We start from the raw sequence: 24259 nt of genomic DNA on the forward strand, positions 1-24259 counted from the left end.
AAAGGGGAGGGGCCTGGGAGCCCCGGGGTAGTCAGAATCCGGGAGAGGACAGAGTGTGCTTGGTGGTTTGTGTGGGGCTTAAGTCAGAGTGGCCAAGGAAATGGAGGCTCCGAGCCATGGAAGAGCGCTCTAAAGGGCAGTGGGGGCACAGTAACCGGGAGTGGAAACCTAGTGTCGGGCCTTAGCCCCCCTCTCCTGGCCCAGGCCTGGGCTGCAGAGTGGACTGGTTGAGCGGAGTAGGGGGCTCCCCCGGACTCAGCGGTTCCCATGTCACAGGACATCCGTGGGCGCTATGAGGCCAGCCAGGACCTCCTGGGCGCCCTGCGGAAGCAGCTCAGTGACAGCGAGAGTGAGCGCCGCGGCCTGGAGGAGCAGCTGCAGCGTCTGCGGGACGAGACCAGTGGGGCCACCCAGGCTCACGAGGATGCCCAGCGTGAGGCCCAGCGTCTGCGGAGCACCGTGGACCTTCTGAGCAGGTGCCTGAGAGGTCAGAGGTGGGGGCCCGGATCTCATGCCAGCCCGATCCTATAAGCACGTGGTCATCACTGGCCCTGTATGTCTGTTAAAATTCAATTAAGCATTATGGGGGCTCCTGGGTGGCTCCATCGGCCAAGCATCTGCCTTTGGCTCAGATCATGATCCTGGAGTCCTGGGATTGAGTCCCGTGTGGGGCTCCCTGCTTCGCCCGGGGTCTGCTGCCCCCTGTGCCCTTTCCCCTGCTTGTGCTTTAGTAAATAAATACATAAAATCTTATCTTTAAAAAGATCTTACATATTTATTTGACAGAGAGAGCAAGAGCACAAGTTGGGAGACAGGAGAGCAGGAAGCAGGCTCGCCCCTGAGCGGCAAGCCCGATGTGGGGCTCCATCCCAGGACTCAGGGATCATGACCTGAGCCCAAGGCAGATGCTTAACCGACTGAGCCACTCAGGTGCCCCCAGTTAATCATTTTATTTTATTTTATTTTTTATTTTTTATTTATTTTTTTTTAAAGATTTTATTTATTTATTTGACAGAGAGAAATCACAAGTAGATGGAGAGGCAGGCAGAGAGAGAGAGAGAGGGAAGCAGGCTCCCCGCTGAGCAGAGAGCCCGATGCGGGCCTCGATCCCAGGACCCTGAGATCATGACCTGAGCCGAAGGCAGCGGCCCAACCCACTGAGCCACCCAGGCGCCCAACCAGTTAATCATTTTATTTTATTTTATTATTATTTTTTTTTTATTTATCAGAGAGAGAGAGGGGGAGAGAGCGAACACAGGCAGACAGAATGGCAGGCAGAGGCAGAGGGAGAAGCAGGCTCCCTGCTGAGCAAGGAGCCCGATGTGGGACTCGATCCCAGGACGCTGGGATCATGACCTGAGCCGAAGGCAGCTGCTTAACCAACTGAGCCACCCAGGCGTCCCCAGTTAATCATTTTAAAAAGTAAAAGTTTAGTCCTTCAGTTGTCCTCGCCACATTTTAAGTGCTCGATAGCCACACACAGCCATAGAACGTTTCGATCATCTCAGAGAGTTCTATGGACAGTGCTAAGAAATTACCTGCTCTTACCTGCCTGGTTATTTTTGTGTTTTGTTGTTGTGGTTTGCTGTGTCTCTTCATAAATGTAACCGCAGAGTAAAAATTTCCAAAAATGAAGGGAAAATAAAGACGTGGGCCCTCGTTGCAGCCTAACCCATGAATGCACTAGTTCTGCTTCCTGTGGTGCTTCTGGGTAGTGAGGCAGAGGACGCTCCCCATACACCTGCCGGGTGCCAGGCTCAGTTCCAAGTGCATTACGTGTCTTAGCCCAGTTAGTCTCCCCATCAGACTCACGCCGTTCGGAGCTGTGACTGTCCCGAGCTTGAGAAACTTGTCCAAGCTGACACAGGGGTGTGGCTGGGGGTAGAACTTGGAATTCACGTCCTTCTGGAAGCAAAACCAGAGCTTCCCATGCCTTGGAAGGAGGGCATTTCTGTAGTCGTGTACACAGTGAGCACCTCACTTTGCATTGTGCTGTTTTGATGTTGTGCTGTGTGGTTTTTCTCACGTCCTGCCGACCTTAGTGTCTAGTACACACCCAGGTTGTCACTTCGAGTGAAGAGGTAGGGGCCACGGAGACGATGCCAGCAGTCAGTCCTCAGCTTGAGCTGAAAACCCCAGCTGGCTAGGAAGGAGGGGTGACAGACACACTCCCCACCCCCGCTTTGTTGTGACTGCTGGAACTCGGGGAGAAGGCAGCACTCTGAAAATCTCCAGAGTTCCCGGTTGCTGCCCTGTCCCTCCACTGCTGGCTCCCACATGCTGCCGGCCTGTGCAGCAGGAAGGGTGGCATCTGGGCACACCGAGCTCTGTCTCCAGAATCGTGGGGCTTGGGAGGGTGGAAGAGCTGTAGGGGTATCTCCTTGTCCAATGGACTGGCACTGCCTGCGGGTCCCAGGAGCCTGGCCCGGCCTCTTCAACCTGGTGGGGTTGTTGGAAATAATGCCAGTGCCTCCATCCATCCTGCTGGGCCTCTGAGCTGGGGGGGTTGGCTGTTGGGATGTCGCCCTGGGGAAGAGTCGGCTCCAGGGAGATGTGGATGAAGTGAGTCACCCATGGAGGGGAGCAGGGAAGGCTTCCTGGAGGCACATGCCTTAGAGGTCGGAGGCTGTGGCTGAGGCTAGGCCCGCAGCTTGGCCTCCCTCCCTGGGGAAAGCAGCCCCAGTGTCCCTGACAGCACTCCCGGCTCTGGTCCTGCAGGGAGAAGGACAGCCTGGCCTGCAGCCTGCAGGCAGCCCAGCAGCAGGCCGAGGAACTGCGGCAGGAGCGGGAGAAGCTGCAGGCGGCCCAGGAGGAGCTGAGGCGCCAGCGGGACCGGCTGGAGGAGGAGCGGGAGGACACCGCGCAGGACAGCACGCAGGCTCGCAGGGAGCTGGAGCGCAGGTCAGTGGCTCTTCTTGGTCTCCTGCCAGGGCCACTGAAACAGACCGTGGGGCTCCCAATGGTGTTCCTGGGGGCTGGGGTCGGTGGGGGCAGACCCACGCCCCCTGCTGTCTGGAGGAATCTCCACGGCACCCCTCTGAGGTGAGGCCTTCCGACCAGCCCCATTTCAGGCAACAGGCTCAGACATAGACTCACTTCCTGGGATCAGAAGACCACTGTGAGGTAGGGGTGGGGGTGGTGACAACAGTCAGAGTTCAGATGACCGTGGTAATAGTCATATTGTAAATGGCAAGTTACAGGAATAGTGTTAATAATAATATTACCAAGTGCCAGACACATTTTAAGCGCCGACGTTCCCTTGTTCAGGCCTCATGGTAACTGTGATGTAGGACCTGTCACTGTCCCCATTTTGTGGGTGGTGAAACTGAGGCACAGAAGGGTCATGTAATTTGACCAAGGTCCCACAGCTAGTTAGTAGAAGAGCCAGGATTTGAACCCAGGCATTCTGCCTTCAGCGTTAACCTCTTCACCGTGCACGCCCTGCTTTCTCCTCTGAGGCGTAAGTCGTGGTGCTGGTTAGTACCTCGTGGTACTCGGTATCATTCACGTTTCTACCGGCTGTTGGAGGGGAGGTATGTCAGGCACTGTTCTAAGCACTTCGTGTTCAGTAGGTCCTGTATCCTTAAAACAGCTTCATGAGGGAGCTGTTACCCCATTTTGCAGATGTGAAAACCGGGGTCCAGAGTCACAGAGCCCGAAGCAGAGGGTTTGGCTGTTCTTTTGAGTAAGGCTCTGGCCTCCAGGGCTCCTGTCTTAGGCCCGGCCGGCACCCTCTGTCCCACAGCCACAGACAGCTAGAGCAGCTGGAAGGGAAGCGCTCGGGGCTGGCGAAGGAGCTGGTGGCCGTGAGGGAAGCGCTGAGCTCTGCCACGCTGCAGCGGGACATGCTGCAGGCGGAGAAGGCCGAGGTGGCCGAGGCGCTGACCAAGGTGGGACCCTCGGGGTGGCACCACCACTAACCCGTCCCTCCCCCAGGGCCCTAGGCCTTCTCACTCTGGCCGCAGACTGACCCCGGCGCCAGGCTGGCCTCGGGCTGAGCCCTGACTGCAGGCTGACCTCACACCCCAGCCACAAGTGACCTGCCCTCTATTCATGGTCCTGTCCTTGCCTTTCGACACGCTCCTGGGCCAGTACCTGTTTTTCAGGTCAGCCCGTCCCATCTCCAGATGCAGGTCCTGGGGACTGTGGGAGCCAGGCGTGCTGTCCTTGGTGGGTGCCTGCCCACCCCATAGTCTGGGTCCTGATAGTGCCCCCCTAGACCCCAGTCTGAGGGACCCTCTGGCCCTGGCCCTGCCCTGCACGACCTGGGGTCCACCTGCTCCCACACAGCTTTGCCATGTGTGGCTTTTGCGTAACTTCGAAGGCAGCAGGCCTTCCTCACTGGTAGTTTTCCGTCTCATGTCATGTCTTCTCTCACCCCCCCGACCCCACCATCTCGGAGGGGCCCCCTCTCTCTGCCTCTTGTGCCACCCCACACTCCTGCCTCCATCTGTCTACCTTCTCCCATCTCCCCGTCTCCGCACGTCTTTTCCTGCTTTTCCCCGGCTCCCTTCTCTCTCCGCCTCTCCCCTCTGACCATCCCTGGCCGCCCTGGCCCGGCAGGCGGAGGCCGGCCGCGTGGAGCTCGAGCTCTCGGTGACCAAGCTGAGAGTAGAGGAGGCCTCGCTCCGGGACTCCTTGTCCAAGCTGAGCGCCCTCAACGAGAGCCTCGCACAGGACAAGCTGGGTCTGAACCGCCTTGTCGCCCAGGTAGGCTGGTGCCAGCGGGCGCCCCCACCCCGGTGCCTCCCTCCTTGTACACCTCTAGCCCTGCACCTGTCTTGGTCACTGCCCCTCTGTCCACACGCCCGAGGGACCACCCTTTCTCCCCATGGGCCCTCCCCTGGGCTGGTTGGGGTGGGTGAGTGGTGCAGAGGAGGGGGCATCCTTGGTCCTGGGTGGGACCCCCTTCCATAGGTGGAGGGGCTGAGCCGACCTGCTCCTTCTGCTGCCACCCGGCTGCCGCAGCTCGAAGAGGAGAAGGCCGCCCTGTTGGGCCGGCAGCGGCAGGTGGAGCAGGAGGCCTCCTTGGCGAGGGAGGAGCAGGAGCGGCTGGAGCAGCTGCGGCTGGAGCAGGAGGTGGAGCAGCAGGGCCTGGAGGGCTCCCTGCGGGTGGCGGAGCAGGCCCGGGAGGCCCTGGAGTTCCAGCTTCCCTCGTTGCGCCAGGAGCGCTCCCGGCTGCAGGAGCAGCTGGCCCAGGTGGGTGTGGGGGCGGGGCGAGGGGGGAGCAGGTGGGAGGGGCTTTCAGGCTCCCAGCCCCCTGCGTCAGGTGCTGGCGTAACTCCCAGGCCTAGGAGCTTGATTCTGGGTTTATATCCAGCCCTCCCTTTCCTAGCTGGGAGCCTTGGGCAAGCTACCCAACCTCCTTATGCCGCAGTGTCCCCCTCTGTAACATGGGGCTAACAGTTCTCATCACAAAGGACTGTTCTGAAGTGTGCACCGTGTAAGTACTTGGTAGATGGAGACCTCACTGCTCAGTAAGAATTCACGATATGATACCAGATAGAGAATTTTTGAATTGGAATCTTAGACTGTAGAACACAGCTGGAAGGCACCTTAGGGCTTTAGGGATCCAGGGGCTAGGGGACTGGGGTTCCTGGGAAGGGGCTCTAGGGGATGGGCCATGGGGCATCCCCTAGATGGGGAGCAGGGCTCCAGGTCTCCACTCCGAGTCTGTTTTGTATATTCAGCTCCTCCAGAAACTTACCCCCAAACTGCGTGAGGACGCTTATGTGCTTTGGTACAAGTGTACGTTGTGGGTCCAGAGAGGGCTGTGACTTGTCCCAGGCACACATAGCACGTTGGGGTCCAGCCTGAGCTTGAACCCAGGTCTCCCACCTGCCTGGCCAGGGCGGGGTTGGGCTCAGGCTTGGAGTGCTGCTTGGTGAGCAGCTGGGAGATTTGGGGAGTGGTGCTCATAGTGCCCGGGGTTGGGGGGCAGCTCTCCCGGCAGCTGAGCGGGCGGGAGCACGAGCTGGAGCAGGCACGGAGGGAGACCCAGCGGCAGGTGGAGGCGCTGGAGAGGGCGGCCCGGGAGAAGGAGGCGCTAGCCAAGGAGCGGGCTGGCCTGGCGGTGCAGCTGGCAGCTGCTGAGCGAGAAGGCCGGACCCTGTCGGAGGAGGCCACTCGCTTACGGTAAGGCCCTTGGGCTCACTACCACCCTGGGGGTCTGCCCGGGGCCGCACTGTGACCAGCCACACCCTGGCATTGGTCTGCAGGGATGGTTACTTAGGACCCAGGCTTGCCAGCATGTCCTAGCTAGGGGCCCTGGCTTCCTCAGGGAGCGTGGGCCTGGCTGAGCAGGTAGGTTGGCACCTGGCCCACGGCTGGCCACGCCCCGGGAGTCACCGTTTCCTGGGGCCTGGGAAGCTGAGTCCCAAGGCCTCGGATTGTGTGTGCTGCAGCCTGGAGAAGGAAGCCCTGGAGAGTAGCCTGTTTGAGGTGCAGCGGCAGCTGGCGCAGCTTGAGGCCCGCCGGGAGCAGCTGGAAACCGACGGCCAGGCCCTGCTGCTGGCCAAGGAAGCCCTCACCGGTATGGGGGGGGTCCTGAGTTGGGGGTGGGGAACTCCAGGCTCCAGCCCAGGCTGTAACCTGTCGGGTCCTGGGGTCACCAGAAGTTGGGAGCACTGGCTTTGGAGTCTGGCTGACCTGAGTTCCAGTCCTGCTGCTGCCACTTAGATCCGAGCTTTCTCTGGCAAGCCTCCTCCCTCTCTGGGCCACAGGTTTCTCATCTGACAGTGAGCAGTGCTAACACTCACCTTCTAAGGCTGTTGCTAGGATGAGGCGAGAAAAGCACGGGAAGACCTTGGCACAGTGCCTGGCTTGGCCAGCGGTGGCTGTTTCTCGTCACCAGGGCACTTAGAGAGGTCTGAGTTCTCTGCAGAGCCGTGGACTCTCTCAGCCCAACCCCCTGCACAGCCCTGCTTCCCTCCACGTTCCCTGTCCAGTATCTGAACTCAGGGCTTCCTCTTGCTCAATAAGCCTTGACTAGGCATCTGCTTGGGCCACAAAAATTAGCTTTCCCGTCCGCATCTCCCTGGGCCAGACAGAACCAGGAAGGGAAATGCCGACAGAGGCTCTGGCGGGCTTCCTACCCAGGAGGTGGCTTTTAGATTGTCCACAGTGGGGGTGGCTTCCCCATGGTCACATCCATTGGTGCTGACAGCCCACCAAGCGCGTTTGTAGCCATCAGTCATGCGAGGAGATGCTGTATGGAAAGCTGTTCGGCTTTGGAGAATTGCCTGTTTCCTCTGAGCCTCCACTCCCTCCTCTGTAGGTTGGGCACGAGGTCAGCTACCCGAGTGTTACAGTGAATCTGCAGTGAGAGTAGCTCCCACGGGCTCACCCAAGAGTCTGAGCCCTCGTAAGCACTCAGTCCTTTATGGGGGTGATTGTATTTTGCTAACCTCCCTATCGAGGGAGTCTTCCCCTCATGTCATTTCTTTCCTTTGATGCCATCCTGGCTAGATAGGGAGGGGGGCGGGGCCAGTGGAATCATGTGGCAGATGGGGAATCGGGCCCAGGGAGGGTGAGAAGCTTCTCCAAGGCAGCTCAGCTTAGATCCCAGGTGGAGCCTCTCCGCTCTGGGATTCCGCCCACATGGCTCATCTGGCTTGAGTCTGCTGGCCCACAGGGAGGTTCTGACCCGGGCGTGTCACCTCCTCCTGTCCCTCCTGTGCAGGGGAGCTGGCAGGCCTACGGCAACAGATGACAATTACAGAGCAGAAGGCAGCTCTGGACAAGGAGCTGATGGCACAGAAGCTGGTGCAGGCTGAGCGGGAGGCCCAGGCTTCTCTCCGGGAGCAGCGGACGGCCCACGAGGAGGACTTGCAACGACTTCAGCGCGAGAAGGTTTGGGCAGTTGGTTGGGGCAGGCAGGGCTCTGAACCCATGTCTCCTCTGTGGCCTCAGAGAACTTATTCTTCTCACTCTGCATCGGTCCCCAACTCTGTGAAATGGAATTTCATCTCTGTTCCAGAGACCCTAGGGGCAGCTGAGAGAAGCCACTGGTTATGCCTTCTCAAACGCACGGTTGCCCAGGCCCCACATCGGGTTCAGCCCTAGCGAGCCTGATGCAGGTGATCCAGAGCCACAGTTGGGAAATGCTGACCTAACATACAGTAGGAAAGCATATTCATTTGCTAAGAAGTGCTGTCTGCCTATGAAAGACCACTCTGGAACCTGAGCACATAGAAGGACATAGAGCCAGGTTACTAGAAGACAGAACAGTGCTATCTAAGAACACTGGTTCTAGAATTTCATTGCCTGGGTTGGGACCTGATCTTGGCCACATCCTGGTTAGGTTCCCGGAAGGGCCTTCACGATCTGTAACAGTGGGGACAATGATGCTGTAGAGTATTGTGAGGATGAGGCGGGGTCATCCATAGAAAGTGTTTAGCATAGTGACTGGCATTTCATAAGTTCTCCACTATTATTATGGTCCTGAGATACCGTCCAGAGCAGGCCTTGGGGCAGGGCTGCATCTCACTTCTTGGATTGGGGCAGGTATGCATCTCACTTCTCCTGCAGGGGGCAGCAAATCACTCGCAGAAGGAGCACTTGTGTCTACTTTTCACTAATTGGTGGGGCCTAGGGCTGGGGGCCAGATACCTGCCTGGGACCCCGAGGGGGCCTATCTTTCTCTCTGGGTTCTACCTACACACCCGCCCACCCTCTAGGGAGCCAAACTCCTGTGTCCTCTCTGACTCCTCCTGTGCCTTCTGACTTGGCCTCCCTTTTTTTTTTTTTTTTTTAAAGATTTTATTTATTTATTTGACAGAGAGATTGAGAGAAAGAGAGAGATCACAAGCAGGTAGAGAGGCGGGCAGAAAGAGAGGGGGAAGCAGGCTCCCCACCGAGCAGAGAGCCCAATTCGGGGCTCAATCTCAGGACCTGGAGATCATGACCTGAGCCAAAGGCAGAGGCTTAACCCACTGAGCCACCCAGGTGCCCCCTGACTTGACCTCTTAATGTCATCAAATCTGCACTCGTCAGGCCAGCTGTTCTGCTGTCCCTGGTCACCTTTGTCCCTCACAGCGCACCCAGCTCCTCTCTACCAGAGCCCCAATCCCTGTCCCTCTTCCATAGCTTTGAACAACTCCTTAGTCCCAAATTCGGATACTCCTCGTCACCCTGACTTGAGGTTCTCTATTGCCCTGACTGTTCTCAGAATTGGCCAACGTCTCCTTACAGCCCACAGGGCCTGGTCTGGCCTGGCTGCTGCCTGTGACTCTGGTTCCTTTGCTCACTGTGTCCTCTCATAGTACAAGCTCCAGGGACCTTAAACAGTGCATCAGCTTCTCTCTAGCCTCCAGGCCATCTCTGGGGCTGGACTCTGGGCCTGGGGCTCTGTTTCTTTTCTCTCTTGACCTGGTTGACCACTGCCCATCTCTCCTTCGGGAAATGTTCTCTGACCCCCAGGCCAGGGCTGCTGCCACTCCCTGGGGCTTGCACAGCCCTGGTGTGTCCCCGTCACAGCCCTGATCACTCACCCCACCTTGTAGTTACCGGGTCACGGGCCCTGCCCCTCAGGGTCTGGGCTACAAGTGGATCTTGCTGCCTGGGCCGAACCTTGGGGGGGGTCACAGGTGCCTGGGTCTTGCCCACAGGAGGCAGCCTGGCGGGAGCTGGAGGCCGAGCGGGCCCAGCTGCAGAACCAGCTGCAGCGGGAGCGGGAGGAGCTGCTGGCGCGGCTGGAGGCGGAGAAGGAGGAGCTGAGCGAAGAGATCGCGGCCCTGCAGCAGGAGCGGGACGAGGGCCTCCTCCTGGCCGAGAGTGAGAAGCAGCAGGTTCGTGAGCCCTGGTGTGGCCTCCGCGGCTGCCTGAGGCAGCCCCTGTTCTGGAGCCAGTCCCTCCTCAGCCACCCAGCAGCTAGGAGCTAGGAGTCCCTCTCTGGGTCTCAGGGTCTTCGCCTGCAGGATGGGGGGCTCAAGGGGCATGTGTGAAGCATTGCTGAGTCCCGTGGTCAGCCACGCCTGGTGCATGGTGGGAACTCACCAAGTGGTGCTGCCTTCGTGACGCCATGAGCCCTTGCTCCAGGAAAGCGGACCCACAGTCCGCCATCCCTTCTGCCACAGTGGGCTGGCCTGGGTGCCCCCAGATCTGAGCAGTCCCCGTGAAGCCCACATGTATCAGTGGACCCTCCTTGGAGAACGAACTCCTATCTTACCCATAATGTCGTGATGGAGTCAGGCTAGATAGCATCCGTCTCCTCATTAGCCGTGTCCCCCTGAGCAAGTCATTTACCTCTTGAGTCAGTTTCCTCATCTGTAAGAGGGGAGTGGTGAAGGGCCAGGATTGTTGCGGCCAGTTAGGGAGATTTCTAAGTTGTGTCCATGTCCAGACCTACTATATGGCTGTTGTGCCCTTTTCTGGGGCCATAGAAGGGGTGTGTCTGCACTGCTGCCCTGGGTCCACCTGCAGTGACCCAGACGAGGTACCAAGCCCGCAGTGGGCACATTTCCCCGGGGAGGGTGGGGGCAAGGCCCGAGCATGCCCCCATGACCAGCCAAGCTCCAAGCCTCTTTGCTCCCTGCCTCTGCCCAGGCCCTGTCCCTGAAGGAGTCCGAGAAGACGGCACTGTCAGAGAAGCTGCTGGGCACGCAGCACAGCCTGGCCGCCATCTCCCTGGAGATGGAGCGGCAGAAGAGAGATGCTCAGAGCCGGCAGGAGCAGGACCGGGTAGGGCAGGCCAGGCAGGTGGGCCTCCATCTCAGCTGGGAGGCGTGGCCCTGTCTGGAGGGGCCCCGTGTCTAAGGGGTGGGGTGCATGACTGTGCCCTGGAGAAGCCTCTGGGCTGTGGGGGAAGCTTCAGCCCTTCCTTGGGAGTCCCCATCAGAGGGAGGTTGTCGAGCTGGGTGAATCCTAGCCTGAGGGAAGGAGCAGCTGTGGGGACAGCACTCACTGGGCATCGAGGGACCAGAAGGGCTGTCTGGCCAGGCAGCAGGAAGGGCCATGTTTGGAGTTGAAGGTGGACAGCTGAGCTGGCCCCGCCGGGAGCAGCCGGGGGAGGGCTATGGTGGCAGCAAGTTTGAGGAGCCCGCCTGTCCTAGAGCACCGTGAACGCCCTGACGTCCGAGCTGCGGGACCTGCGGGCCGAGCTGGAGGAGGCCACTGCCGCCCATGCCCAGGAGGCCAAGAGGCTACAAGAACAGGCCCGAAACCTGGAAAGGCAGCGGGAATCCTCAGCGCGTGAGGTGAGCTGTCCCCCCTCTTCCGGGCAGCGCACTGAATGCTACTGGGGCCTGGTCTGCTGGGGTCTGGAAGAGTGTGAGATTTGTCCCCGCATGTGAGAGCGATTGAACAGCCAATGCAGAAAGGAGGCAATAAGCATTTATGGAGTCCTTGGGGTGTACATGGGGGACTCAGGGCACTGGGCGGGTCCCAGGCCTCTTGGGTGTCCCTCCATTGAAAGATCCCAGGGGCTGATTATTCCAGGCCCAAACACCACTAACTCCATCATGCTTTGCGCCAAATCAGATCTCACACATGTGGTCTCAGTGGCTGCAGAGGGAAGTGGCAGGTGCCCGTGGCCAGGGACAGGAGTATGGGCTGGTTTCGGCCAAGGCCCAGCTGGAGCAGAGCCCGTCCCCTGTCCCGTGACGGCCTGCCACCCTCCCAGGCAGAAGAGCTGCGGACGCAGCTGCGCCTGCTGGAGGATGCCCGGGATGGGCTGCGGCGGGAGCTGCTGGAGGCCCAGCGCAAGGTGCGCGAGGGACAGGATGGCCGCGAAGCCCAGCGCCAGGAGGCCAGCGAGCTGCGGCGCAGCCTGAGCGAGGGCGTCCAGGAGCGCGAGGCCCTGCGGCGGTCCAACGAGGAGCTGCGGGCCGCCGTGAAGAAGGCCGAGAGCGAGCGGATCAGGTGGGGCAACACGAGGGGACCCGCCCCGAGTCCTTCACACTGGATCTTGTCCCTGGAATCTAACTTCATCCCGCGGTTCTGGGGAAGTCACACAGATGGCGAGTCTTTGCCCCTGGAGCTGGGCGTGTGGGGGGGTTTTAGGTGATTTTCCTATTTGAAAGAAAGGGAAAGGTAGCGGAAGGCAAGGTGACCCCACCTGTTGGGGTCACCCCAGAGACTAGCCCCAACCTTGGAGTCACTGGCCTGCCTCTTGTGGCCTTGGACCTGGCCCCTGGCCCTCCAGGGCTCAGCTCAGGAGGGGCCCTGTGGGCAAGTAGCACTTGGGGCATCTCTGGGCTGAGAGCCGGCCGGACGCACTCGAGGGATCAGGGAGCGGCCTCTGTGTAGACCTACACGCTGTACTTTTCCCGGGGCCAGTGGCCGCCTCTGACCTCTGCCTCCCCACGCCAGCCTGAAGCTTGCCAACGAGGACAAGGAGCAGAAGCTGGCACTGCTCGCGGACGCGCGGGTGGCCGTGGGCAAGGAGGCCGAGGAGCTGCGGGCCGGGCTGCGGGAGGTGGAGCGCTCCCGGCTGGAGGCCCGCAGGGAGCTGCAGGAGCTCCGGCGGCAGGTACTGACCCTGGGTTCTTGATGCTGGACCCGCAGCACCCCATTTGTAAAGCCTGGGCCGCCACAGCTGCAAAACCAGGGCCTTGATCTCTAACAAGTCTTTCCAACTTAAGAACCCCTGAAACTGTGTGCAAAAGTGAGTGTGTGTGTGTGTGTGTACATTTGTGTAAGGAGTCACTCCCCTTTCTCCCAGGAGAGGGTCTAGAGCTCTTGTCCAAATCTCAAAGCAGTCCTTGAACACCTAGAGGTACAGACCCGGCGAGATGGAACCGGAGCTGCAAACATCTTTTGCCAAGAGCCCGGCAGTAAATACTTCTGGCGTTGCAGGCCGCACAGTCTGTCATAACCACCCAGCTCTGCCGTCGGAGCAGGAAAGCAGCCCCACACAGCACAGAGATGTGTGGGCATGTGGTCCATTCCGACTTTGTGTCTGGACACCAAAATTCGAGCTTTTTTTTTTTTTTTTAAGATTTTATTTATTTATTTGTCAGAGAGAGAGAGGAGCGAGAGTGAGCACAAGCAGACAGAGTGTAGGCAGAGGGAGAAGCAGGCTCCCTGCTGAGCAAGGAGCCCGATGTGGGACTCGATCCCAGGACGCTGGTATCATGACCTGAGCCGAAGGCAGCCGCTCAACCAGCTGAGCCACCCAGGCGTCCCCAAAATTTGAGTTTTATATCATTTTTCACATGTAAGAAATGTTCCTCTTTGGTTTTCTTTTTTTTTTTTTTAAAAGATTTTATTTATTTATTTGACAGAGAGAAATCACAAGTAGGCAGAGAGGCAGGCAGAGAGAGAGAGAGAGGAGGAAGCAGGCTCCCTGCAGAGCAGAGAGCCCGATGCGGGACTCGATCCCAGGACCCTGAGATCATGACCTGAGCCGAAGGCAGCGGCTTAACCACTGAGCCACCCAGGCACCCTCCTCTTTGGTTTTCTTCCAGCCATATAAAAACAAGCCATTTCCAACTATTTAAAAATATAAAAACGATCCTTGGCTCAGGCCTTCCCAGAAGACTTGCAGAACAGGCGACGGTCCCAGTGGGCTCCTCCGTTCTACCTTGCCCAGAGCTAGCAAGGCCTGACAACCAAGTCCTCTTCATCCCCACCAGCGCCCCCGCCACCCTTTCAGCCCCCTTCCTGCTCGGTGGGAGTCCCAGAAAGCCATGGGAGTCCCCGAAAGGAAGGCATGTGTGTGCGCCGGGCTCTCGCTGGGGGCTTTAGGTGCTACCGCATGATCTCTGTTCCCTTCACTCTGGGCCTGACTCCCCACCTGCTCCTCTGGGGAAATAGGAGCTTAGAACTTACCTCTGCATTCTGCTTGTCTGAGATTGACTCCCAGTCTGCTGCTTGTGGGCCGTGTGACTTTGGACAAGTCGCTTCTCTTCTCTGAGCTTTAGTTTTCTTGTCTGTTCAATAGGGATAATGTTAGTACTTGCCCGTATAGAATTGTGTGAAGATGAAATGAGTTCGTACAGTTGAAGTGCTTAGAACAGGGGTGGACCCGTGGCAAGTACACCATAAAACTCAGGCATCCCTGCAGAGAAAGGGGCCAGCAAGCTGTGCCTCCTGCCCTCCAGAGTTCCTCTTCCGATGGGGGTCCGCCCCTCCCCACGGTGAGTGGTTATGATGAGGTGGTCAGTGGAGGTCCTCGGTGCCCAGGTGCCAGGCATGGCTGGAGCTTGGTGAAGTTACCTGGGGCAGGTTCCCAGTGGCTCTGAGGTGGTGTGGTGTTTGTGTCCTTAGAGCACTGGGTCTTGAGTGCCCCCCCAGGTCTGGGCCCGGCAAAGTATGGGGCAGAGTTGAACAGGCTGTCAGTATGCTGGGCTAGAAGGGCTTGTGGATGCTGAGAATGGGTCCGAGGTCCTCCCTGTGTCCGCTGTCTCTCACAGATGAAGATGCTGGACAGTGAGAACGCCAGGCTGGGCCGGGAGCTGGTGGAGTTGCAGGGTCGCTTGACGCTGGGCGAGCGGGCAGAAAAGGAGGGCCGGCGGGAGGCCCTGGGCCTCCGACAGAAGCTACTGAAGGGCGAGGCCAACTTGGAGGCCATGCGGCAGGAGGTACCTCGGATGGGCGCGGGCTGTGTGGATGGGGAGGGTCTTAGGAGACAGTGGAGGTGCCCTGTGCTTCCTCCCATCAACAAGGAGTAGGTGGGGACTCCAGTGCTGGAGTCACTCTGAGAGATCCCTGCTTAGGACTTGTCCCTGTCCCCCACTCTTGGAAATTCTTCCCCAGGTGTAATAGTAATAACTGCGAGAACTGTGTAGCAGGGGTGGGGAGGTGAGGGGGAGCTCTATAACTGGGTTTGAATCTCCCAGCTGCCTCAGGAGATAGGTATGCTTACTCCCATTTTACACAGACACCCAGACGCGTAGGCACACCGCTACCCAGGTCTGTCTGACTCCAAAGCCTGCGCTTTTTCCGTTCTGCTTTTCTGACTATTTCCCTGTAGTGAACCTACTGTCTGACCTTGACTGAGTCACTTGACCTCTCTGTGCTTCAGAGCATTCATGGGATGGGGGCCCTGGCATAGGTCCTGGCTTCCAGGTCCTCCATAAATGGTGGCTTCTAGTGAAACTCATGACCATGAGGGGTTGACTTATTCCCTTAACCAGAGTGCTCTGTGTGTGACCATGCACTCCATCAGAAAATAATTTTTTAGTACATGCCCTGTTGTGTGATTTATTGATAAATTATGTGCACAGAGAGGCAGTACGAGCTCATAGTTAAAAGTCTGTGGAGCCTGGGTGCCTGGCTTTGAATCCTGGCTCTCAACTTAGTAGCTGTGTGGCCTTCTGTTAAGTTATACAACTGCTGTATGCCTCAGTTTCCTCATTTGTAAAACGGGGATGATTCACAGTGGTAATTGGAGTTTTTTGCAAAGTATTTAGTGCCTGGCACTGATAAGCCAAGTGTTGGCTGTTAGTTTATTGCTAAGAAACTGTGTATTACAAGGCATATACACAGAAGGAAGAGAAAAATTCTGGCAGTTAACTCCCACACTCCCAGGGTTGTTCCTGCACATCCTGCCTGGGTGGGGACCACTAAAAACCAGGGGTTGTGCAAGCCGCTTTTGGGGGGGGTGGGCTCCAGGCTGGACCTGGGAGGCAGGGTGCCGGGTGGGGGAGGCCCTGCTGACCCCCACATCTCGGCCTTGCCTGTTACAGGTCCAGGGGGCCCAGAGGAAGCTGCAGGAGCAAGAGGGCGAGTTCCGGGCCCGAGAGCGAGGCTTGCTGGGCTCCCTGGAGGAGGCGCGCAGCGCTGAAAAGCAGCAGCTTGACCACGCCCGCAGCCTGGAGCTGAAGCTGGAGGCGGCGCGGGCCGAGTCCGCGGAGCTGGGGCTGCGGCTAAGCGCAGCGGAAGGTCGGGCTCAAGGCCTGGAGGCCGAGCTAGCCCGCGTGGAGGCGCAGCGGCGCGCAGCCGAGGCCCAGCTGGGCGGCCTGCGCTCAGCTCTGCGCCGGGGCCTGGGCCTTGGGCGCTCCCCCAGCCCAGCCCCGGTACCCTCGCCCAGCTCCCCGGCCCGGAGTGCCCCGGCTGGAGGTGAGCAGAGAGCAGAGGGCAGAGGGAAAGTTGGGCGGGGGGCGGGTGTGTGTGTCTTGTGGCGTCTCCGCCTCTGGCCACACCCCCGTCTAGTTCGGCCCCACCCAAGAGTCCGTTGGGGGCGGGGCTGCACCTCTCCTGGACGCTGAGTCTCAATCCCGCCCCCAGGTCATTTTCCTTCCCTTTGGGGAGCCTGAAGTTCCATCCCTTTGCTGATCTGTGCTCCCTTTGTTGCTTTAAGGGGGTGATGGTGATGCGTCTTAAGGCTCCTGATTCCGAGTCTTTGAGGCTCCATCTAATAGAATCGATGCTCACGGTCTCCCCATCAACACCCCATCCTCCGCAGTCTCCCACCCCTAACTTGACACACCTCCATTCTAGGCTTATAACATCGCAGCCACAACATCACAGCCAGACAGATACACACTTAGCCTGCAAGCCCTTCCAGCAACTTCGTCAGACATCCTTCCAGTCCCATTTGCTCCCAGGGACCCTGGGAATGTCAGCATCCACCTGGTCTCTGCCTGACCTAATCTTGATTCCTAGGGCCTAGAATAGAACTAGCACCGTCTTAGCCCTGCCGGCAGTTGACTCTGGGATACTGAGTGGTTCCCTCTTCAAAAGCACAGATATAGCCCCAGGATCACATTCATTCAGTTACTCAGTATTTATTAAGCAACTACTATGTGCTGAATACCACTGGACAGAGCAGTAGACAGAACAACTAGCATTTCTGCTCTTACGGAGTTTGCAGTCTAGGGATGAGAACCGCAGACAGTAAATGCGGTATATAAATGAAATAATGTTCTGGGTGGTAGTAAGGGCTCCGAATCCATAAGGACAAATGTATCAAGGGACGTTGCTAGTGAGAATGTACTTTTACCTGCCATAGAAGATAGTTGGCAGTTCCTCAGAAAATGTAGGATTACCGTGGACCCGCACAGTTCCACCCCTAGGTTATAACCCAAAGAACTGAAAAAGGGAACTGGAATGGGTACGTGTGCGCCCGTAGCAGCGTTATTCACGGTAGCCAAAGGGTGGAATCGGCCAGTGTCTCCATCGACAGATGAATGGATAAACAAAATGTGGTGTATCCATACAGAGGAACGTTATTCAGCTTTAAAAAGCAATGCCGGGGGCGTCTGGGTGGCTCAAGTCAGTTAAACGTTAGACTCTTGTTTTCGGCTCAGGTCATGATCTCACAGTCACGAGATCAAGCCCTGCATGGGACCCCGTGCTGAGCAGAGTCTGCTTGGGATTCTCTCTGTCCCTCTCTGCCCCTCACTGCCACCCCCACTCCCCACTGCTCGCACTCTCTGAAAAAGACAATGACATTCTGACACATGTTACAACATGGATGAGTCTTGACATTATGCTAAGTGAAAGAAGCCAGTCACAAGAGGGCAAGTGTAGTCTGATTCAGCTTATAGGAAATGCTTCAAAAAGACACATTTCATAGAGATAGTAGATTTGGGGTCCCCGGGGGGAAGGGGAGAATTGGGAGTTATTGCTTAGTGAGTACCAAGTTTCTGTTTGAGGTTGTGCACATTCATTTGCTTGGCCAAAACAAAGTACTGTGAACTGAGTGTCTTTTTTTTTTTTTTTTTTAAGATTTTATTTATTTGACAGACAGATCACAAGTAGGCAGAGAAGCAGGCAGAGAGAGAAAGGGAAGCAGGCTCCCCGCTGAGCAGAGAGCCCAATGTGGGGCTTGATTCCAGGACCCTGGGATCATGACCTGAGCCGAAGGCAGAGGCTTAACCCACTGAGCCACCCAGGCACCCCGTGAACTGAGTGTCTTAGGCAACAGAAATATGTGTCTCATGATTCTGGAGGTCAGAAGCCTGAGATCAAGGTGTTGGCCAGGCCGTGCGCCCTCTGAAGTCGCTAGGGAAGGGTCTGTTTCAGGTCTTCTAGCTGCCTGTAGTTCCTAGGCGTGTGGCAGCAGAACTCCAGCCTTTACATGGTGGCCTTGTGTGTGTGTCCAGATTTCCCCTCCATATTAGGACACTGGTCATGCTGGATCAGGGGCCCACCCTACTCCACCAGGACCTCGTCTTAACTAATTACATCTGCAACAACCCTACTCCCAAGTAAATTCACATTCTCAGGTACCAGGGGTTAGAACTTCAACCTATTAATTTTGGGGGGACATAGTTCAACCCCAGATAGGGGTGACTGAGAAGATTTAGAAACAGTGATGATAGACATACAACGATGTGAATATAATTGATGCCACTGACCTGTACACTTAAAGATGGTTAGAAAGCCCATCAAAATAGCTGCAGAAAAAGCATCTGATAAAATACAACATCCAATTATGATCCAAACTCTGGGAAAACTAGAAAAAGATTTCCTTAACTGATAAACTAGATCTTCAAAACCCTATAGCAAATAGTACATTTAATCCTTCTATTTAATATTGTTCAGGAAGTCTCAGAGGTCCTAGCCAGCACATTATGGTAAGAAACATAGAATTACCATGGTAAGGTTTAGGAAGGGAGAAACAAACTTGCCCCTATTTACAGATCACATGATTTTTCTATGTAGAAAATATAGGAAAGCTACAATCAGTTGTTAGAACAAATAAGAAACTTTAGTACGGTTGCTGGAAACAAGGTCAACATACAAAAATTAATTATATTTTATTATATCAATGGAAGCAGAGGCAAGAGGATGCTGGGGGCAGGCTGACCCCCTGCCCTGCAGTTCCGTGGTTGGCCTCCAGGTGCCACCCTGTCTCTGTGCGCACTGCCCCTCCCGCCTCTTAAAGCAAGAGTTCATCTTTCTGCCTGGAAATAGGGCTTTATTTACCTGGTTCCCCATCTCAGCTTGGGATTGTCCCAGCTTTGTGACCAAATGCCTTAACTGCTTTGAGTCTGTCCAGCCTATGCAGGGGGGACGTTGGTCCTCCTCAGAGAATTATCGTGAAGGTGGACGAGGGTGCCAGAAGAGCCCGGTGCCTGCGCTGCAGGGAGATGTTGCAGAGGTGGAGTGTCCACCTTTGGACTGGGTCCTGGGGGTGCAGCCCTCGCAGTGCTCCTGGTCTGGGTGGGGAGGCAGATCTCGGTGCCTTATGAGGGGGTGATGAGCTCACCCCAACCCAGCCTGGGCTTGGGGACACCTCTGGGGAGCAGGCCTAAAGGAATGGGCCAGGCAGAGAGAAGCCAGGGGGAGAGATGAGAAGAGGGAATGTTCTAGAACTTGGGACGTGAGGGTGATGTGGAATGGATGGCTTGTAAAAGTGAGAACGCCGTACTAGGGTGAGCAGCAGGGCCTCTGTGTGGTGGCAAGGAAGTTGGGTTTTATTCTGAGGGCCATGGGGGCTGGGAAGGGTTCCGCAAAAGGGGGAGAGCCCCAGCATAGTGCAGGAAGCTCATGTGAGCTGCTGGGTGCAGCAAGGTGAGTGAGGCGGTGCACGCAGAGCCCGCAGAGCCCTTACAGGCAGGAGAGGCCAGGGCTCCCGCACTGCTAAGCGTGCCTCTCCCCTAGGAAGTGGCGAAGGGCTCTACAGCCCCAGCCCCTTGGAACACAGCCCTGGGTCTGAGCCACCATCCCCAGGACCTGCCTCCTCCCCGGCATCCCCAGACCTGGACCCTGAGGCGGTGCGGGGGGCCCTCCGGGATTTCCTGCAGGAGCTACGGAATGCGCAGAGACAACGGGTGAGGCTGGGTGTGAGCGGCTGGAGAGGGAACCGGGTGCCCGGGGTCCTGCGGGATGCTTCGGGTTGTCAGAACCGAGGTCTTCCCTTCCCCCGGACGCTGGGGCCTCAGGATGAGCTTCGGGCCCAGATGAGCACCCTGAGTCGCCAGCTGGCCGAGATGGAGGCCGAGAGGGACAACGCGATGTCACGGGTGAGGCAGCTGCAGAAGGCTGTGGCCGAGAGTGAAGAAGGTAAGTGTCCACCCCTGGGTCTTTGCTCTGCTCTCTCTGCTCTTAGCAGCCACAGTGGGACCTGTGGGATTGGCCCGAACCACTCCTGCATCCCAACCCTGGCCACCTGACCTGAGTTGGGGACCTGTCTCCTTTGGGGCGCCCTCTCTGGTCAGCTCCACTCCATGTGTCCAGACTGGCAGACCCCTGAGGGCCCTGTGGTGGGTTGGGGGGCGGGCAGGCCAGGCGTCTGGCGGCCGGGCCAGGCCTGACGGGGCTGGGGGTCCGCAGCCCGGCGAGGTGTGGACGGCCGGCTGAGCGGGGCACAGGCACAGCTGGCAGAGCAGGAGGAGAGTGTGCGGCGCAGCGAGCGGGAGCGCCGGGCTGCCCTGGACCAGGTGGCTGCCCTGGAGAGGAGCCTGCAGGCCACGGAGAGTGAGCTCCGGGCCAGCCAGGTAGGCAGGAGCCGAGGGCCACAGGGGCAGGGGGAGTCCGTGCGCACTTCTGCTGCGGCTACGGGTCCTACTATGCCTCTCTGTTGCTGTCAGCCTGGGTCCCGGCGCCCTTGAACGTGAACATGACCAGCCTGGGACTCTGCCCAGAAGCACGTTCAGCTTCCGCACTCCCCTTCCTCCCAGGGGTCCCTAGGCTGTAGAAGAAGAGTCCTGGGCTTTTGAGCCCGATGGAGAAAAATCTGGATTCTAGTCCTGGTCCGGCAGCTTGCCTGCCCTCTCTCACTTTCTTCCTCTGTAAATGGGGGAGAGCAGCCATTGTCTCCTGGAGATGATGCTCGAAGGGTCTTAACGTATGGTGTTCGGGGGACCATTTCTTTTTCCTCTGTATAGCTATACAAGTGGTGCTCTGGGGTTTTTCTGTGTTTGGGGGTCATCTGCGTACATGTGTGTGTGTGTGTGTGTGTGTCTGGGGCAGGACGCCCTGGCCCTGGTAGTGACTGTCCAGGCCACCAAAGCCTTGAGCCTTTCTCACAGCCACAGATCCCCTCACTCCTTCCCCGCTCACTCCCTAGCCCTCCAGCCTTGCCCCCACAGCCCACCCCCTGCCTCTGGCTCCAGGTCAAGTTTGAGCTGGATTGTTATGTCTGTGGTTCCAGCTCTGGCCTTGGGCCCAGCCACAGGGGCCGCAGGAGGAGGCCAGGAACAAAGCTGGGCAGGGGCCAGCGTGGGGCTGCCGGGCCCAGACATGGCTGCATTGGGGCTCTGAGCACGGCGGCAGAGGGGCCGGGCACAGGGCAGGGTTGTGTCGGATGTAATGCGATGGGAATAGCAATGGAAGGGCCCCCGTCTGTCTTCCTGTCCTGTCCCCACTTCTCAAGTTTCCTTTATTGTCTGACCCCAAGCGAGGGGAAGAACACCATCCCCTAAAACCAGGTGGGGCCCAGGGCTCCTACCCGGCTCTGCTCAGGTCCCACAGTTGCAGCTTCTGGGCCTCTGGGGAGTGAGGCAGCAGAGCAGGGTCGCCCTGGAATCTGCATTTTTACCCTCCCTCCGTCCTCCCCAGGGCTCTGTGAATACTTTGTGGTACTCCTCCCCAGGCAGTGCAGTCTCCCACTATACATATTTGAAATAGGGCCACAGAGTGGAAAAAGAGAATTTTGGATCACAAAGCCTGGTACACCCAGCCCAAACCAGAACGTGCTCCGATTTTCAGGGCAACACATCCTACAAACATGTGGGTTGACTGAGGCCTCAGGAGGGTCACTGGCTGGCCGCCTCAAGGCTGCTCCCCACTTTCTCCTACGGGTCCTGAGGGAATTGAGGGTGTGGGGCGGCCGGGCAGCCGGGGCCTGACCCCTCCGCACCCCCAGGAGAAGATCAGCAAGATGAAGGCCAACGAGGTGAAGCTGGAGAGCGACAAGCGGCGCCTGAAGGAGGTGCTGGACGCCTCCGAGAGCCGCACCATCAAGCTGGAGCTGCAGCGGCGCTCGCTCGAGGGGGAGCTGCAGCGCAGCCGCCTGGGCCTGAGTGACCGTGAGGCCCAGACCCAGGCCCTGCAGGACCGGGTAGACTCCCTGCAGAGACAGGTGGGTCCCCACCTCCGCCTGGAGGCTTCTCGTCCGCACGCCCAGCGCCAGGTGCTTCACAGGGACCACGTAATACTCCCAACAGCCCTGTGAGGCATGCGTCCTCCTCATTTCATGGACGGACAGACAGGGGTTCAGAGGTGACCTCATCACCCAAGGTCAACATAACTAATAAGAAACAGACAAAATTAGAGTGTGAGACTCTCGCAACAGTGTCTAAGAAGTCTGTTTCCTGCCTAGGAAGCAGGTGGGACAAGTTAGAGATATAGATTCCACTCGTGTCCCTTTTTGCCTTGGCTGCCAGGAAGCTCAGCTCTAGAATGTTCAGAAACTCTGCTAGCCCTGCACAGTCACCTGCCAAAGTCAAGAACTCAGAACATTTCCAGGTTGTGGAGGCTGTGGTGGTTATTCTCTCTCTTCTATAGCAGGGAGGAGACCGTGGGGTCTGAGACAACCAGGTGGGTGGCACTCCAGGTGAGGGACGTTAAGCAGCAGGGGGCCAGGGCCCTGGTTGCAGTGGGCTGAGCCAGTGGGAGCACGTGGAAACAATGAGCATCAGTGATGAAGGCCGAGGCAGAGTGGGAGGGGCTTGGCTTGGGTTCAGTGTCCTTGCAGGAGGCCTTGGTGAGAGCAGAGCCACCTTACCGTCCTCTGTGTCCTCCTGCCAGGTGGCAGACAGTGAGGTGAAGGCAGGGACCCTGCAGCTGACAGTGGATCGACTGAGTGGGGCTCTGGTCAAGGTGGAGGAGAGCGAGGGGGCCTTGCGGGACAAGGTGCAGGGCCTGACCGAAGCCTTGGCCCAGAATAATGCCAGCCTTACCAGCACCCAGGACAAGAATCTGCACCTGCAGAAGGCCCTCACTGCTTGCGAACATGACCGCCAAGTGCTCCAAGTACGGATTCCGGGGCCTGGCTCGGGGTGGGCTCAGTGAGAGTTTGCCATCAAGGGCAGGCTTGGAGGGACCCTGACAGAGAGTCAGCCACTGGGGCCAGCAGTTGGGAACCCTAGGGAGCCAGTCAGTGAAGCTTGGAGCGGGGGTAGGGCAGTAAGAGAATAAGTACTCATTGAAGCTTACAGGGACCCAGAGGCAGGGTTGATGGGACAGAGCTGGGGTCTGAGGGGTCTCCACCTTATGTAGGTCCATGGGCCAGGGCTGCCATCTGCCTCGCCCCCCAGATAAGATTTTGGAGCTGTTTTATGGGCTGTGACCCTGACCCAGAGGTACAGAGTAGAGGGGAGCCTTTGCTCCCTCCTGGTACACCTGCCCCTGTCCCCCAGGAACGGCTGGAAGCCGCCCGTCAGGCGTTATCCGAGGCACGCAAGCAGAGCAGCTCCCTGGTGGAGCAGGTGCAGACGATGCGGGGCGAGCTGGCGGACCTGGAGCTGCAGCGGGCGGAGGCGGAGGGCCAGCTGCAACAGCTCCAGGAGGTGAGGGCCGGGATGGGCCCCTTCTGTCCCCAGGATGCTGAAGCCCTCCGGATGGAGTGGGGCCTTCCTTATCCCAACCTCATCCCTGACCTTGGCTCAGCCTCCCGTGGGGAAGCATGGTTCCTTCAGCCCCCGCCCCCATTACACAGATGCAGAAGCTGAGGGCCGGAGAGGCGGCCTCAGCTGATAGCTGTCTGACGGGCTTCGGGAGGCTTGGCCGCACTGGGGGCTTGCTGGCTTTTTCAGGTGTTGCGGCAGCGCCAGGAGGCTGAGGCTGCGGCCCTGCACACGGTCCAGAAGCTGCGGGACGAGCGGCGGCTACTGCAGGAGCGCCTGGACAGCCTGCAGGGCGCCCTCGGCCAGCTGGAGGTCGAGAAGCGGGAGGTGGAGCGGTCAGCGCTGCGCCTGGAGAAGGACCGCCTGGCCCTCAAGAGGATGCTGGACAAGGTGGGCTGAGCCTCCGGGGCCCTCCCCTGCCTTCCTCCGGGTTCTAGCTGGGGTTGATTTTGGCTGTGTGCCCCCCGCCCCCGGCCCCTGGTCTTGCTGCCTCTAGCCTGACCCCTCTCCCTGGGCCCTTCCCTCTTCGTGGGACCTCCCTCCCTCCTTCCCGGGGCCCCCTGATGCCCTCCTGCTCTCCCTGTGCAGGTGGAGCGCGAGAAGCTTCGTAGCCACGAGGACACAGTGCGGCTGAATGCGGAGAGGGGCCGCCTGGACCGCACGCTCACGGGGGCCGAGCTGGAGCTGGCTGAGGCCCAGAAGCAGATCCAGCTGCTGGAGGTTCAGCCCCTGGCCACCCTCTCTCTCCCGAGCCCTGGACCTGGGCCCCACCTCCCACCCTGCCCTCGGCCTGAGTGCCGAACCAGCCCAGGAGCTGCTGATGGCTCAGCCGGCCCAGGCTTCTCAGCCTCCATAAC

At 58.4% G+C, this 24259-nt stretch overlaps 1 protein-coding gene across 8 annotated transcripts in view; it reads left to right on the forward strand.

The window, feature by feature from the left end:
- The window catches only part of CROCC (ciliary rootlet coiled-coil, rootletin), a 48609-nt gene that overhangs the window by 22265 nt on the left and 2085 nt on the right, over positions 1 to 24259 (forward strand). For 7 of the 8 annotated variants that reach the window (XM_013048564.2, XM_013048568.2, XM_045063836.1 and 4 more), the window contains 23 exons: positions 277 to 476; positions 2719 to 2901; positions 3746 to 3890; positions 4564 to 4710; positions 4969 to 5199; positions 5942 to 6135; positions 6405 to 6532; positions 7682 to 7851; positions 9609 to 9788; positions 10546 to 10698; positions 11052 to 11195; positions 11621 to 11859; positions 12310 to 12469; positions 14355 to 14522; positions 15630 to 16002; positions 19495 to 19664; positions 19776 to 19896; positions 20167 to 20330; positions 21701 to 21916; positions 22585 to 22809; positions 23196 to 23345; positions 23592 to 23792; positions 23991 to 24122. In XM_013048564.2, the coding sequence (XP_012904018.1) occupies positions 277 to 476; positions 2719 to 2901; positions 3746 to 3890; positions 4564 to 4710; positions 4969 to 5199; positions 5942 to 6135; positions 6405 to 6532; positions 7682 to 7851; positions 9609 to 9788; positions 10546 to 10698; positions 11052 to 11195; positions 11621 to 11859; positions 12310 to 12469; positions 14355 to 14522; positions 15630 to 16002; positions 19495 to 19664; positions 19776 to 19896; positions 20167 to 20330; positions 21701 to 21916; positions 22585 to 22809; positions 23196 to 23345; positions 23592 to 23792; positions 23991 to 24122 (4194 nt within the window). The remainder of the gene's footprint in view (positions 1 to 276; positions 477 to 2718; positions 2902 to 3745; positions 3891 to 4563; positions 4711 to 4968; positions 5200 to 5941; positions 6136 to 6404; positions 6533 to 7681; positions 7852 to 9608; positions 9789 to 10545; positions 10699 to 11051; positions 11196 to 11620; positions 11860 to 12309; positions 12470 to 14354; positions 14523 to 15629; positions 16003 to 19494; positions 19665 to 19775; positions 19897 to 20166; positions 20331 to 21700; positions 21917 to 22584; positions 22810 to 23195; positions 23346 to 23591; positions 23793 to 23990; positions 24123 to 24259) is intronic. The other variant, XM_004741367.3, reaches the window with a different exon arrangement.

Source organism: Mustela putorius, unplaced genomic scaffold (assembly GCF_011764305.1).
Source record: "Mustela putorius furo isolate JIRA1106 unplaced genomic scaffold, ASM1176430v1.1 tig00003853_pilon_pilon_pilon, whole genome shotgun sequence".
Lineage (NCBI taxonomy): Eukaryota > Metazoa > Chordata > Mammalia > Carnivora > Mustelidae > Mustela > Mustela putorius.